Source organism: Lagenorhynchus albirostris, chromosome 3 (assembly GCF_949774975.1).
Source record: "Lagenorhynchus albirostris chromosome 3, mLagAlb1.1, whole genome shotgun sequence".
Classification (NCBI taxonomy): Eukaryota; Metazoa; Chordata; class Mammalia; order Artiodactyla; family Delphinidae; genus Lagenorhynchus; species Lagenorhynchus albirostris.
The window spans coordinates 148,021,963-148,036,768 of record NC_083097.1 but is presented as its reverse complement, the minus strand read 5'-3'; the positions used below and the strand labels follow the sequence as shown (position 1 = coordinate 148,036,768).

The 14,806-nt window shown below is 46.4% G+C and overlaps 1 protein-coding gene across 2 annotated transcripts; it reads right to left on the bottom strand.

The window, feature by feature from the left end:
* Window positions 1–2,817: 2,817 nt before the first annotated feature.
* On the bottom strand, window positions 2,818–11,220 carry RPL26L1 (ribosomal protein L26 like 1). Of its 2 annotated transcripts, none has more exons than XM_060146561.1 (4): window positions 11,097–11,220; window positions 10,591–10,767; window positions 3,884–4,024; window positions 2,818–3,130 (listed from the first exon to the last, which is right to left on the bottom strand). In XM_060146561.1, the coding sequence occupies exons 1-4, from the start codon at window positions 11,184–11,186 to the stop codon at window positions 3,002–3,004; spliced, it is 537 nt and encodes a 178-aa protein (XP_060002544.1). In that variant the 5' UTR covers window positions 11,187–11,220; the 3' UTR covers window positions 2,818–3,001. The 2 variants fall into 2 exon arrangements, with proteins under 2 accessions (XP_060002544.1, XP_060002545.1); XM_060146562.1 differs by having other exon boundaries at window positions 11,093–11,159.
* Window positions 11,221–14,806: the final 3,586 nt, after the last annotated feature.

Here is a 14,806-nt window from a genome sequence, read left to right as displayed (position 1 = left end):
TAGCTAACATTTGCTGAGTTCTCTGTGTTTTACACGCAGTATCTCAAGTAGTAAATCTGACAACTCTGTGAAGTGGGTACTCTTGTCTTCCTTTCTTTCCCTTTCTTTCTTTCCTCTTTCTCCTTCCTTCCTTCCTTCTTTCTTCTTAATAAATTTGTTTACTTATTTTTGGCTGCGTTGGGTCTTCGTTGCTGCACACCGTCTTTCTTTAGTTGCGGCAAGCGGGGGCTACTCTTCATTGCAGTGCACGGACTTCTCATTGCAGTGGCTTCTCTTGCTGCGGAGCACAGGCTCTAGGAACGCAGGCTTCAGTAGTTGTGGCACACGGGCTCAGGTGCGCCACAGCATGTGGGATCTTCCCAGACCAGGGCTCAAACCCATGTCCCCTACGTTGGCAGGCAGATTCTTAACCACTGCGCCACCAGTGGAAGTCCCAGAGGTAGGTAGTCTTCATCTCCATTTTATAAATGACAAACCTGAGGCCCAGAGAGTTTTGGCCATTTGCCCAGGGTCACACAGCTAGAAGCCGACTGAGCTGGGATTAGAGCTCTCAGTTGATGTCAAATTCCCACTCTTGATCATGCACTATTATTCACATGGCTGATGATAAAAAGCCTGGTGTGACTTGGGGAGATTACAGCTCTCAAAGCTCTTATCTATCACTTGTATTGAACAAAGTTGCTGAAAAGAAACCAAATCTAACTCTTAGGAAATACAATTTAAGTTTCATGGTGAGCGTAATGGCTGGAGCCTAGGGCCCAGACCAGGCATCAGAAGATGTCATCCTACTACAAATATGATCTAGTTTGAAATCTGACTTTTATGCAAATTTGGGGCCCTGAAACATGTGTTGTTCGAGAATGAAGACAAAACCTCAAATTAGAAAAATAAACCACAGCCCTTGCTGGTTGACCTACTTGTTATGCTCCCTAGACATACGGTTCAGTGTGCTAACATAGCCACCATGTTTTGGGCACCTGCTCTATTTTATCTGCTTTGTGTATGTATACATCCTAATTCACAATTTCCCAAATTTACCTAGTCATAAGCATCATACAAGGACCATGTGAAAAATACAGATGCACACGAGACCTGAAGAGTTCTCTCTTCAGACGTACTGTATCACAGAATCTCCAGGCAAGAGGTGGAGACTATTTTAGCAACCACCCACGTGACTCCTAAAATCAGGGGGATCTGGTGGACTGCTACTTTAATTTTCAGCCTTGAAGATCAGCGTTTCCAGCTTCTTACATAGACTAGAGAAACAGAGGGTCATAAAAACGGCTGTCTGAACACCACAGCAGGACTTGAATCAAGATCCGTCTGGCTACGGAGCCAGTATCATTCCGCCTACTCTTAAATCAATGCCACAGTCAGAGCATGCATATTGAGTTCTGTGGTTTGTGATCTTAGCAATCTTTTGTGAAAAATCATTCCTTCTTTGAGTGCAAAGTGAATGTCAGAATTTGAAATAGAAGTTAATTGAACAATAATAGCGATATTAGAATTTATACACTCCCACAATCAAAGTGTGCTCAGAAATAGCCCATTTGATCGTGGCATTTTATTTCTGCATTTAACATGAGACACGAAGGCAATGAAGGTATTACCATCTTTTTACTCTGAGAAAATGGAAGCTCAGAGATGAGCTGTTTGCTCAAAGGCCTTTGACTGTCCAGTGGTAGAGCTGGGATTGGAGCTTGACCACTGGTGACAATGCTTTTCCCACTAAGCACTAATGCTTTTACTGCTACAGACACGTAAATTCTTCTCTGTTCCATATAAATGTGTAGGCTCTTGTCAGACTCCAGTAAAGGGCTGACTTAAGAGCAGGAGGAACTCCAGAGGCAGATGGCTGTGGGAGGTGAATGTCCTTTGATGCACCGAGGCCCGGGTTCAAATCCCAGCTCTATCTCTTGGGCTCTCTGGGATTTGGACAATTAACCTCAACTCATTTTCTTCACCAGTCAAAATGGGAAATAACTGATTCAATCAACATTTATTAAGAAACACCAGAGTGTCAGATAAACCCTGTGTTACTAGAGAGCCATAAAAGGCTGTTTAATGCATTAATCAGTAGATTATTTATCCCAGGGGCAAGGGAGGATTGTAGATGTGGCTCTGAAGCTAATCGTAAAGAATGACTAGAAGTTAGACCTGGAGTCTAAAACTCAGATGCCACTGGGGGTAGACAACAGGGTACCCTGGCTCCACACAACCGATGCTGCGCAGGATCAGGGCCTCATGCAGCTAGATGAAGCACAAGATCTGGATTTCTCTGTGATCTCATAAGTTTTAAATGTTGGAAATTAATTTTAAATTATGAAAACAGAAGGACAAGCCAAATCTATTTGTAAACCAAGTCTTGCCTGTAGACTGTCAGTTTTCTGAGTTAGCCCCGGGAAAGAGCAGGGCATTTCAGTCACATGGAAATAGCACTAGCAAGGTCAAGACTTGGGCAGGGCAGCTGGGTCCGCGAGCTGCATGCCCTTGGGTTTGGTTGGGGTGTGAGGGAGAGGAAGCTGGCCAGAGAGCAGACTGGCAGGCCTGAGTGTGAGTGCTGAGCAGCACTGCCCTCTGTGGGTGCCAGTTCACAGCCGGCCCTACACTGAGTGGGTCAACCTCTGTGTCAGGGACCAGAGCCCTGTCCTGTCTGCCCCATCGGCGTGAGGGTCCAGGCAGGAGCAGGGCTGTCTTAACCTCACTGCTGCTATATTGTGCTGCCCTGTAGATTAAGCATGTGAAAGACTGGCAGTGGGGAACTGAAAGTAAGATGGATTTTATCTAAAAGGCAATAAATATGTTTTGGAACAAGAAAACGTGTCCAATTTTTATTCATAAAATTATTAATCGAAACAGCAAAAGTAGATATACAGAGCCACATATCAATAACGAAACAGGAAGGAAATGAAATGTTCCAGAGACACCGGGAAAAGTTTCAGAGAAATACACACCAGGCAAAAGAATCTACAGATAACCGTGGTTGCGCAAAAGGTTATATTCATTCCTGCATTTTCTCAATAAGTTCTTCCTTATATTTGCCTTTCTCTTTTCCAACTTGTCGAGATTTGGCTTTGCGTTCAAGAATTTTTTTCCGATCTTTGTCCAGTTTTAGCCTAGTGATAACCACCTGTTAGCATGAGAGAACAAACAGATATTGAATATATATATATTTTTTTAAGGAGAAAGGACTTATAACCAGCAGATCTTCCCTCGACAACAGTAGCTTGGGTTCCTTCTTCTGCTACCCAATGCCCAGCTCCTAACTCTTGAGGATCTAGAAGACCATTTAGATAATTTAGTGGTACGAAGTGTCATTTAGCTTGTGAAACATTATACTACCCACATGGATGGTTTGTCTATCCACGTCGGCAGTATAATTTGCCCTTGGCTGGCAAAATGCGTTGTTTTTAAAATAGCTGCATTCCCACCAGCTGCTGGGCAATACAGAGATCATAAAGATGAGTGAGACCCAACCATTCTGCCCTTAAGGATCTGAAACTCTGGAGGAGAGACCCTACAATATAACATATAAAATGGGAGGTTAAAGGAGGAACAGCATATTCCACCAGGTGGGTGTGAGGGCCGAAGGAAGAGGTGTTCTCTCTTCTCCCTCTGGACACTCTCTAGTGGGAAAGTGATGCCTGGAATGCCTGGAACACTCTTGCTACCAGCTTGCAGACGGGGCCTTCACCAAGGATGACAAAACAGACAGGGAAAGGAACTGGATCCCTCGTGATATCACTAAGCCAGTGAACCAACCAAGCTTCCTCCCAAGGAAGTCCTTACCATGGCCGCCTGTGCAGAAAGTACCAACAGCCAACAACTCTAGTAGGAATGCTATGCTATACGCCCACTACCACTGCGCAGTCCCAGGCCATACCTTGCTTGGGTGAATGCCCACGTGGACAGTTGTGCCATTAGCCTTCTCACGCTGCACCCGCTCGATGTAGATGACATATTTCTTTCTGTACACCTGGACTACCTTGCCAATTTGCTGACCTTTGTAGTGTCCTCGAACCACCTGAGAGAAAATACAAAAGAGAATTCTCCCCATTTCTAATGCTTGAACATCATAGTGAGGAAACTAATTATCAGGAACACACAGGCTAACAATAGAACTTTTTGTATTCAGTCAAATTTTGAATTTTGATTCCATCAAAATCAGCTGGGTTTTTTTTTTTTTGGTATAAATCTGCTTTGTAGTATTCTAAGTCAGGTGGAAATTCTTTGCCTGTATTTTTTTCCTCTCTTACCTGAACAAAACATTCCTTGAACTAAGATGGTCATCACATGACTAGTCCTGAGAGTAAAAAAATATAATCGCTGTACATCTAAAAACTAATACATGTTAGGGACTTCCCTGGTGGTCCAGTGGTTAAGAATCCACCTGCCAGTGCAGGGGACATGGGTTCGATCCCTGGTCTAGGAAGATCCCACATGCCGTGGAGCAACTAAGCCTGTGCACCATAACTACTAAGCCCACATGCCACAACTACTGAACTCCCTGCGCTCTAGGGCCCGTGTGCCACAACTACTGAAGCCCATGCGTCTAGAGCCCATGCTCCACAACAAGAGAAGCCACCACAATGAGAAGCCCGTGCACTGCAACGAAGAGTAGCCCCCGCTCGCCGCAACTAGAGAAAGCCCACACACAGCTATGAAGATCCAGCGCAGCCAAAAATAAATATTAAAAATAAATAAATAAAACGAATACGTGTTATACATCAATTATAGCTTAATTTTTTACAAAAAGTAAAATAAAAAAAATATATAATCACTCTCAAGATCTAAACAGAGAATGGTTAAAGAAATTATACTTAGTAACTGAATCACTTTGCTGTACACCAGAAACTAACACAACATTGTAAATCAACTATACTTCAATTAAAAAAAAATTATATTGAGATTCTCAGGCAACCATCTAAAACCCCATGTTTTCAAAAAACAATTTATGACCAAGGAAAATGCTCAAGATATGACCTTTAGAGAAAAAAGAAGAATACAAGGCTATATATATAGTCTGAATCTTATGTGTATATGCTTCATATATGTATATGGCATGTAACATGAGATGAAGATATATCCAAATGTCAATAATGGTTGCCATTAGGAAGGAAGGAGAATTACTGATGACTATTTTTTAATTTATGTTCTTCTAAATTTCAAGATTCCTACAATTAATACAAATATTTTATAGTCAGAAAAAAGACGTTAAATTACAATCTTGTGGGCTACTTCTGCAACTAAAAATCAGCTCATGCTCCAATTCTATTCAAAAACTAACTAGATTATGGTTTCCCTAAAAATGTAGCCATATAAGCACAGAGGAAATACCACATGTAAAGAATTGGCGAATCTCAATACTCCTAAAATGTCTACCTACATTGTTCAGCTTACTCACCACGGTGATTTTCAGGTTGAAAAGACAACAGCCATGCACGCCTCACTGAAGATCCACCACAGTCTACGTGACCAGAGACCCTCACATGGAAAAAGTAGGTGAAAAAGCCCCTATTAAGTATCATCCTGATTGAAGAAAGGTGTTAATAAAAGGAGTCAAAGGGACACCCGTCATAAAGAGCAGTGGACAAACGCTAGACCCAGCGAGGAGGGAGACAGGATAAGACTCAATCGACTGTGGAAAGGTGAGGGAGAAGAGGCGAGGATGACATCCAGAGTCTGGCTGGGCAACTGGATGGATGGATGTGCCTTTCCCGGAGGCATGGAACATGAAAATTCCATGCAGAGCGGGAAGGCCAACTGGGCTGGTGACAAAGACCTGCGAGTCATCCGAAGAGATGGCAACTCAAAGCTTGATTTTACTTAGGGAGCTGGTGGTACGGGAATGTAGAAATCTAAGAAAAGCCAGCATTTTGGAAGAGCTTACGAAAGAGACTGAAGTGGCCAGGAAGAATGGCAAACCAGGAAGTGTGGTGTTAGAGTAGCCAAGACAAGAAGGTCAAATGCCCTAGGATGGGCAACTGCTAGAAGGATAAAGTAACAGATGACAACAAGCTGGTCACTGGTGGTCATGGCTACAGTGCTTTCGGTGGAGCAGTGGGATGGAAGCCGTTACAATAAGGCAATGAGTTCACCGGAGGTGAGAAGACGAAGGTGAAAAAAGAGTGACCCAAGGAGCTTGGATCTGAAGAGGATGAGAGAGAGGACACATGTTCAACGTGGATGTGAAGTTAAGGGATAATTTTCTATTTTGAAAGAGGGGGAAACATGAATATGTTTAAATGCTGATGAGAAGGAACAAGTATGGAGGAAGAGGTAAAGGAAACTGTAGAGAAAGGGGATAATGGATAGAAGGATCTCAAGAGGGCAGAAGAGAGTGGTGGATGTCACATGCAGTGGCAGCAGGATAGCTTACACAGAAGCAGAGATTTCTCTTTCACTGTAACAGGAGAGAATGAAGATGGGAGGGGTGCAACTGCAGGTAAGCCAGAGGGTGTGGAGCCGGATGTTGTGCAAGATCCTGGACAACAGTTCGAATTTCCTCTGTAAAGCAGGAGGCATAGTCAACTGCTCAGAGAGAGAGGTAGGTGAGACTTAGAAGATCCCAAGAGAGAAAAGGCAGTTTTAACAAACCTAATTGGGACGATTTTATTCTCCTGCTCAGAGAAGTGCTTACCCAGTATGGCCTTTGGAGTTAAGAGACCTGGATTCCTGGTTCAGACACTCATTTTCTATATTATTCTTTATTACTTTACCTGAGTTTCATTTTCTTCATATCTAAAAAGGAAACCATTCATAACCCCACAGGCATTAAAAAAACGGCAGCTCCTTCTCCCCTGCCCTCCTTCTCCTTTTCTTTTTTTTACACATTTAAAAAAAATTATTTATTTAATTTATTTATTTTTGGCTGTGTTGGGTCTTCGTTGCTGCGCACCATCTTTCTCTAGTTGCGGCGAGCGGGAGCTACTCTTCGTTGCGGTGTACAGGCTTCCCATTGCAGTGGCCTCTCTTGTTTTGGAGCACGGACTCTAGGCGCATGGGCTTCAGTAGTTGTGACACGTGGGCTCAGTAGTTGTGGCTCGCAGGCTCTAGAGCGCAGGCTCAGTAGTTGTGGTACATGGGCTTAGTTGCTCCGCGGCATGTGGGATCTTCCCGGACCAGGGCTCGAACCCGTGTCCCCTGTGTTGGCGGGTGGATTCTTAACCACTGTACCACCTGGGAAGCCCCTGCCCTCCTTTTCTTTATCTCATCTTCCAATTCCAACCCGTCAACAGTTTTCATCCATTCAATAAATATTGATTGTGCCCCTGCTGTGTGCCAGGCTCTGCACTGAGGTCAGGTAACAAAAAAGAAGAGTTCTCTGACCTCACGGAGCTTAGTCTGATGGGCAGTAGGCAGCTGAGAGGTAAACATGCAAATATATAATCCTAACTGGAACAGGGCACATGGGAAGATACTGAGATGATAAAAAATGGTCTACGTCATATTAGGGTGACGCTACATGGTTTTATATCTGCCAAAACTCACCTGTGCATTTCACTGTATGTAAATTATGCCTCAGTTTTTTTAAAAAATGATCTCAAATTGTGTTCATTGCTATGAAAAAAGAATAAAGGATGCTATACTAAAATACTGAGTAAAGTATCTGGGAAGGCTTTTCTGAGGAAGTGACATTAATATAAGACCTGCAAAAGGAGGAGTTAGCCAGGTAAAGGGGAGAAGAGCACTCCAGGCAGAGGGAGCATTCTGGACAAAGACGCAGAGAGAGAAAGATTTAGGTGCATTTAAGGACCTGAAAAGACCAATGTGTTTGAAGTACAGAGCACGTGGGGGATAATAAGATGAGATGAGGTCAGAGAATTAGACCTGGACTGGCTCACGCAGGGCCTTGTCAGAGATTTCGATTTTACCGTCAGCACATCAAGCACCACTGATAGGTTTTAAGCAGGATCTGATTTGCAAACAATGCCACTCTGTGGAGAATGGACTACAGTAACAGTGGAAGCTACAGATGCTTTGAACTAAAATGGAAATATAAAGAAGTGGTCAGATTCAAGAGGTACTTTGGAGGTAAAATCAACAAGACTTAGTGATCGATTAGAAGAGAGGGGTTAGGGAAAGTTAATAATAATTTAAAGGTTTATGATATACCTAAGTGGGGAGACAGAAGTGTCACTTACTGAGGTGTGAAAGATGGGACGAGAATCAGATTTTAGAGGCAGTGGGAATATCAGGATCTCATGCATAAGAAGCGTGAGATGTCTGTGAGATATCCCAATACAGATGTTCAGCAGGCAGTTAGATCTACAGCTCTGTGGTCAGAAAAGTAGTTTGGACTGGGATGTAAAAGAGGAAGGTGTTAGCACACAGCAGACATTTAAAACTTTAGGAATAAATATTACCATCTAGGTAGACCATGTAGGCCAGCCAGTGGAAGACCAGGTGCAGGCCCTGTGACAAACTCCAGCATTTAGGGAGCAGGCAGAGGAGAAATAGCCAGCAAAGGAGTCTGGGAAGTTGCAAGTAAATTGTGAGCCTGAAGTGTCACAGAAGTTAAAAAGAGAAGCTATTTCAAGAAGTAAGGTGGTGCAACCTATGCCAAATGCTGCTGAAAAAGTCAAGGACAGGGCTTCCCTGGTGGCGCAGTGGTTAAGAATCCGCCTGCCAATGCAGGGGACACGGGTTCGAGCCCTGGTCCGGGAAGATCCCACATGCCGCAGAGCAACTAAGCCCGTGCGCCACAACTGCTGAGCCTGCACTCTAGGGCCCGTGAGCCACAACTACTGAGCTCGTGTGCTACAACTACTGAAGCCCACGCACCGAGAGCCCGTGCTCCACAAGAGAAGCCACGGCAATGAGAAGCCCGTGCACCACAAGGATGAGCAGCCCCCGCTCGCTGCACCTAGAGAAAGCCCACGCGCAGCAACAAAGACTCAACGCAGCCAGAAAAAAAACAAAAACAAAAGTCAAGGACAGTGAGACCAAGATGTGACCACTGAATTTAGTCATAAAGAGGTCGGTGGGGACTTCCCTGGTGGCACAGTGGTTAAGAATCTGCCTGCCAATTCAGGGGACACGGGTTCAAGCCCTGGTCCGGGACGATCCCACATGCTGTGGAACAACTAAGCCCATGTGCCACAACTACTGAGCCTGCACTCTACACCCCGCGAGCTGCAACTAGTGAGCCCATGTGCCACAACTACTGAAGCCCACGCGCCTAGAGCCCATGCCCCACAACAAGAGAAGCCCGTGCACCGCAAGAAAGAGAAAGCCCCACGCAGCAACAAAGACCCAATGCAGCAATAAGTAAATACATACATACATACATAAATAAATAAGAGGTTACTGGTGATCTCAGCCAAGAGCAGTTTCTATAAAGTAAAGAATCCAGATTTTCCAGGTCTCTTGCAAAACTGAAGAATCTGACAACAACTGAACGTAACTGAAGAGTCTTCATTTCCCTAGCGCAGCAATGGGCTGAGGGTATATGACTATCTCCCTTAAAAGAGCCCACTTCCTTTCATTTGCCTAACTAGACCCTAGAGGCATTTGCAATCCCCCCCATTCTAGAACATGCCTGATGGGAAGGATCCAGGAGAGAAGAGGTTGAACCATACTTCCGAATTATTTTTTTCTATGATATTCCTATTACAATCTCAGCCTAACTTATCCCCTGCTTCCAGTCTTCTCCTCCTCAAAGCTTCAGAGTCCCAGTGCCTTAGGTGATCCACCAAATCCCTTACTTCATTCTCTAAAACAATGGTTCTCAACTGGGGGAGGGTGGCAGGGGTGGATTTTGCTCCCCAGAGACACTGGGCAATACCTGGAAATATTTCTGCTTGTCATAACTGTGAGGAGGTGCTACTGGCATCCAGTGGGGAGACATCAGGGATGCTGCTAAACATCCTACAGTGCACAGGAGAGCTCAGCACAACAAAGAATTATCCAGCCCAAGAAGTCAATAGTGCTGAGGTTTTAAGAGGGGCCTGTAGGTCCATGTGCACTGTTAGTGTTCTAGGGAACACTGCCTGGTAAGTGCTCAATAAATATTCCCTCAAGGAATGAACATAGCCCCTGTCTATTTTACTCACCCTCACTTCCCCTCTCTACTACACATCCTAATCCTAAGCTCCAGTCACAGAGAACAGAGGGCTTATACTTTCTCACATGGGCCATACTCTCACAATTTCAGGCCTCTGACTTGCTGCTGCTTCTCCATTCTCCCTGCCAAGTCCAGCACCATCAAATGCCCAGCTTCCACTAAACTCAATAACAAGACCCTACTCTTATTGCAAAACATTCCCCTGCAAAGTCTGGTTCAAATAGCCACCCTGGGTAATGCCTGGCAAACTAGCAGCCTCCGCAGACAAAATAAGAAAACAAGAGTTTTGCTTGGTTGGTACGGTATATTTCTCAAATTATTATTATTAAAGAATTGAGTTGGAATGCTCTAAATTAGGCTGGACAGGCGCTCTCTGGTGACTCTGGGCCCCATCTCCGGTCTAACACATCTGCAGGGTCACATGACCTGCCAGTCCTCCACGTCCAAGCACACTCGACGTTCTCAGGCAAAGGCGGCGCCCGAGCGCCACGCAGCTGGGTAACTAGAGCCCGGAGGACACATACCTGGACCTCGTCGTCCTTGCGGATGGGCATGGAGCGAACGTTGTATTTCTGCCGCAGCTCCTTGGAGAGTGGAGACGACATGATCTTCCTGCGCACGTGAGAGGGGGCATTGAAGTGACGTTTGCGGTTTTTGCTGCGGTCCGAGGTCACGAAGGGGTTGAATTTCATGGTGACGGTCTGCAAAGAAAGGCAAGGGAGAGAGAGAAGGGACGCTCAATGGGGTACCGGGGCATTCTCTGCATCCGGGACACTTCTCCCATCCCTGCGCAAGGGCTCTAGGGAGGTGGCCTCGGAAGAAGGCGACTGAAGGAAAACGAAGGATGTGAGGGGTCAGGGTGTTACACAGAGGAAAGCGTGCGTGGGGAGCACATGCTTGACTAAACGGATCTGGGCCAAAGGTGGCACTGGGACCTTGAGGCTAACTGAGGGAGGAGGGCTCGGACTGCACGGTTGGGGATCACGCCGAGACACCTCCAGGGAGGCAGGCAGCCCCTGCACTCACCTACCTGGCGACCGCAGGTTTCAGACCCTGGGCGCGCAAGGCCGGAAGTGAGGCTTCCTTGCCGCGCAAGCGCAGAAAGAAAGCAATGCTCCATTCCTATCGGAACGAAACTGAATAGCGCCCCCTCCGGCATGGGGTGGGATCGCAGTGCCTCGTTTTCGGGGGCCACGGGAGCGCTAGGCGGCTCCGGGAGTCATGCCTGGAACCCGGTGACTTCGTGCCGCTGGGGAGAAGGGGCACTTTTGTAGGGCCTGCAATAAAGGCTTGTTGATGTTCTTTCAATAGGTACATTATCAGTAGTCTCTCTCCTACCCCAAACTCTTTGCCCCTGTTACCCTCCGCAGAGGTCGTCTAGGCGTTTGGTAGGGGTGATTTAACATCATGATTTAACATTGCTGTAAATGCAATCGGCTAACTTGCTTCTTCAAAATCACCGAGGAGCCTGTTCAAAATGCAGATTTTTGTGTTCCACCACAGCCCTGCAAAATCAGACAGCGTTAGGTCGGGGTCTGGGGCTCTGAATTTAGAGCAAGCACTTCCCCTTACCAAAGATTTTGAGGCGCACGCATGTTTGAGCGTCATTACAAACCAACCACTTGGCTTTGCAAAACTTCACCCCAGAGCTTCCCTGGTGGCGCAGTGGTTGAGAGTCCACCTGCCGATGCAGGGGACGCGGGTTCGTTCCCCGGTCCAGGAAGATCCCACATGGCGCGGAGTGGCTGCGCCCGTGAGCCATGGCCGCTGAGCCTGCGCGCCCGGAGCCTGTGCTCCGCAACGGGAGAGGCCACAACAGTGAGAGGCCTGCGTACCAAACAAACAAATTTCACCCCAGTCTTCTAGCCCTTTTTAGAAGAGCTGGAGTTGTAGTGAGACCTGAACCCAAGTGCCTCTTCACGTTGCTGGACCTTGGCTCCTTATCTGTGAAATGGGGATGATCTTAAGTAGATGACTCATAGAGTTGTTACGAGGACTAAATGAGTTAATCCGTTTCTTGTGTTTAGAACAGTGTCTGGCGCATAGCGCTCAATTACAACCACCTATTATTCCTAAAGAGAGCGGAGGCCTTGCTCCAGGGCAGCCCTAAGGACAGGCCTTACCAGAGTCAGACTTTTGCCATTAACTCCCAATGACGCAAACTGTAAGCTTTCCGTGTTTGATGTAAACACGTGCAATGCGCCATGCTAACTGAAGCTGTGCTCTCTCTCCCCTTTTAACTCCGTTGAGAGTCTTCTTTAAAAGCCGGCTAGGGCAGCCGGGATTCTGCAGACTAGCGCGCCTGCGGGTTTGTAGCTATTGCCCCGCCCGACTCATTCCGGCCCCGCCCACCCCGCCCTGCCCACCTTGTCCCCGCCTCGCCCCGCCTGGTGGTGCCCGAGCTCCGCCTCCCGCCTGGGCTAGGCAGCCCAGTGTCGCCGGCACCACCCATCTCGTCAGACTGAGAGTCCCTCTGCGCGGCCTCTCGGAATGAGAGGCCTCCAATCCCGGCTCCGCTGTGCGGGAGACTCTCAGTGATTGGTTGAATGGATTCATTGAATGGATTGACTCATTCAATTCATATGTGTTGAGCGCCTACTTTGTACCAGACGCCAGATAGAAAGATAGAAGAGATGGGACTTCTCTGGCGGTCCGGTGGTTAAGACACCGTGCTTCCACTGCAGGGGACACGAGTTCGATGATCCCCGGTGGGGGAACTAAGTTCCCGCATGCCCGCGGTGGAGCCAAAAAAAAAAAAAAAAAAGAAAGACTTGCCCGACTCAGGCAGGTCCCCTGTTCTCTCCCAGTTTACGGGTGTTCCCTAACATATGGTGATGAAATTATGAAATACCAGCATTTACTCATACTCATGATCAACAATGGCATCTGGCTTGATCTCTAGACTTGCTGGGTGCTGTATAAGGTTTAATTCCAGATCCCCTGAGGTCAGTGTTGGAGCCCACTGGCCTTCAGACTCAGGGAGGATGGCTACACCTGGGCTGTCTGCAGAAGCCAGGGTAGCAGCAGTAAGCGGAGTGAAATTTGTTGAGGCAATAGCAACTGAAAGACCACCCATTATAGGCTCCAAGAGTAAGGACGTGGGGGGGAACAGTCATAAGAAAGGAAGATCTTAAATGTCCTCACCACACACACACACACACACACACACACACACACACACACAAAAGAAATGGTAATTATGTGAAGTGCTGGAAGTGATAACTAATGCTGTGGTAATCATGAGGCAGTATGTAAGTGTATCAAATCAACACGTTGCACACCTTAAACTTACAGAATATTATAGGTCAGTTATATCACAATAAATCTGGGGGGGAGAAAGGAAGACACTTCTCATGGGCATGGCAGGGGCAGACGCCATTATGACCGAGTGCACATAGATGGTCATAGAGGGCTTCTCAGAGCAGCCCTCACAGTGTTCATCAGACCAAAGCCCCCTGATGAATTCATTCATTCATGCAGTCATTCATTCACTTGCTCACTGGCTCCTTCTCTGCTCATTCATTACTTCCCTATCACATTCATTAAGCCATTTACCCACACATTCATCCATTTGCTCATTAATTTATTCACCATTTATTTTGTACCTACGTGGAGCCACAGGTACAGGGCTAGATCAAAGAGATCTGGGGAGGAGTGAAGTCCCGTCCCTGCTCCCAAGGAGCACAGGGCCTCACTGGTGAGGGGCAGCCATGTGAGGGTAGATCATTACAACCCAAGATTATCAAGACTGTTCACTCTCAACCAGGGCTGTAAGGCTTTTCTTTACCCCTGCCCTCTGCCCCCTGTGGCTCAACAGAATTAAGACAGCTACAAGGACATCGTCAGATAAGATGGTGAGAGAACCTCAGCCAGGGTTTCTGTCATTCTAATAAGGATTTAGTAGAATTGGCTACTATCCTGCTTCATGCCTACCTTGGAAACATGCACAGGGACTGGCGTAGAAGCCCCAGGGCCTAGCACAGTGCCGGGCTCAGAGGATAGGCCAGGAAAATATTTTTATGTCTCCAAGGCAGAGGGTGATGTAGTGGGAAAGTGTGAGAGCCCTGGATTCTGGCTGCCTGGGTTTGGATATCCACCACTTCCCGGCTCTGGAGCTTTTGGATAAGATATTTAGCCTCTTGGTCCCTCCCTTTCCTCATCTGTGAAATGGGAATGATGAGAGTACCCACCTCATCAGTTGGGTGTCAGGATTCAATGAACCCTCAGCACAACGTCTGGCACAAAGTAAGCACTTAATACATGGTAGAAAGTATTTCTTTAAAAAAGAAAAAGTTTAGTTATTTAAGCCACGCTGCGCGGCTTGTGGGATCTCAGTTCCCTGACTAGGGATTGAACCCCGGGCCCTCGGCAAGGAAAGCACGGAGTCTTAACCGCTGGATCACCAGGGAATTCCCAGAAATTATTATTTCTTAAATGAGTGAATAATAATGGCTAGTTGTATTAGGCTGAGCATTTTACTCACACATTGTGCTAACAGCTTTACGAACATTACCTTATTTATTCTGCTAAACAACCCTTTAAATTGTCCCTGTTACAGGTGAGAAAAGAGATTCTGAATGAGATGGGAGCAGAGGCTGAATGTGATCCACCATGAGATATTCAATATGATTATTGTTATCTGGTAGCCAATAAGATAAAGAGGAGATCCACTGTTATTAACATTGGAAGGCGTCCATTATGTGAGGAAAAAAGTAAACTACAAAATAATGTTAACAGCAT

Excerpts from the sequence above, each read along its gene's own strand:
- RPL26L1 (XM_060146561.1), bottom strand. The coding sequence starts at position 11,186 with ATGGAGCATTGCTTTCTTTCTGCGCTTGCGCGGCAAGGAAGCCTCACT. Across the intron at positions 10,768-11,096 it reads CTGAAACCTGCGGTCGCCAG|ACCGTCACCATGAAATTCAA; the intron begins GTAGGTGAGTGC and ends CTTTCTTTGCAG. Across the intron at positions 4,025-10,590 it reads GCAAGGACGACGAGGTCCAG|GTGGTTCGAGGACACTACAA; the intron begins GTATGTGTCCTC and ends ATTTTCTCTCAG.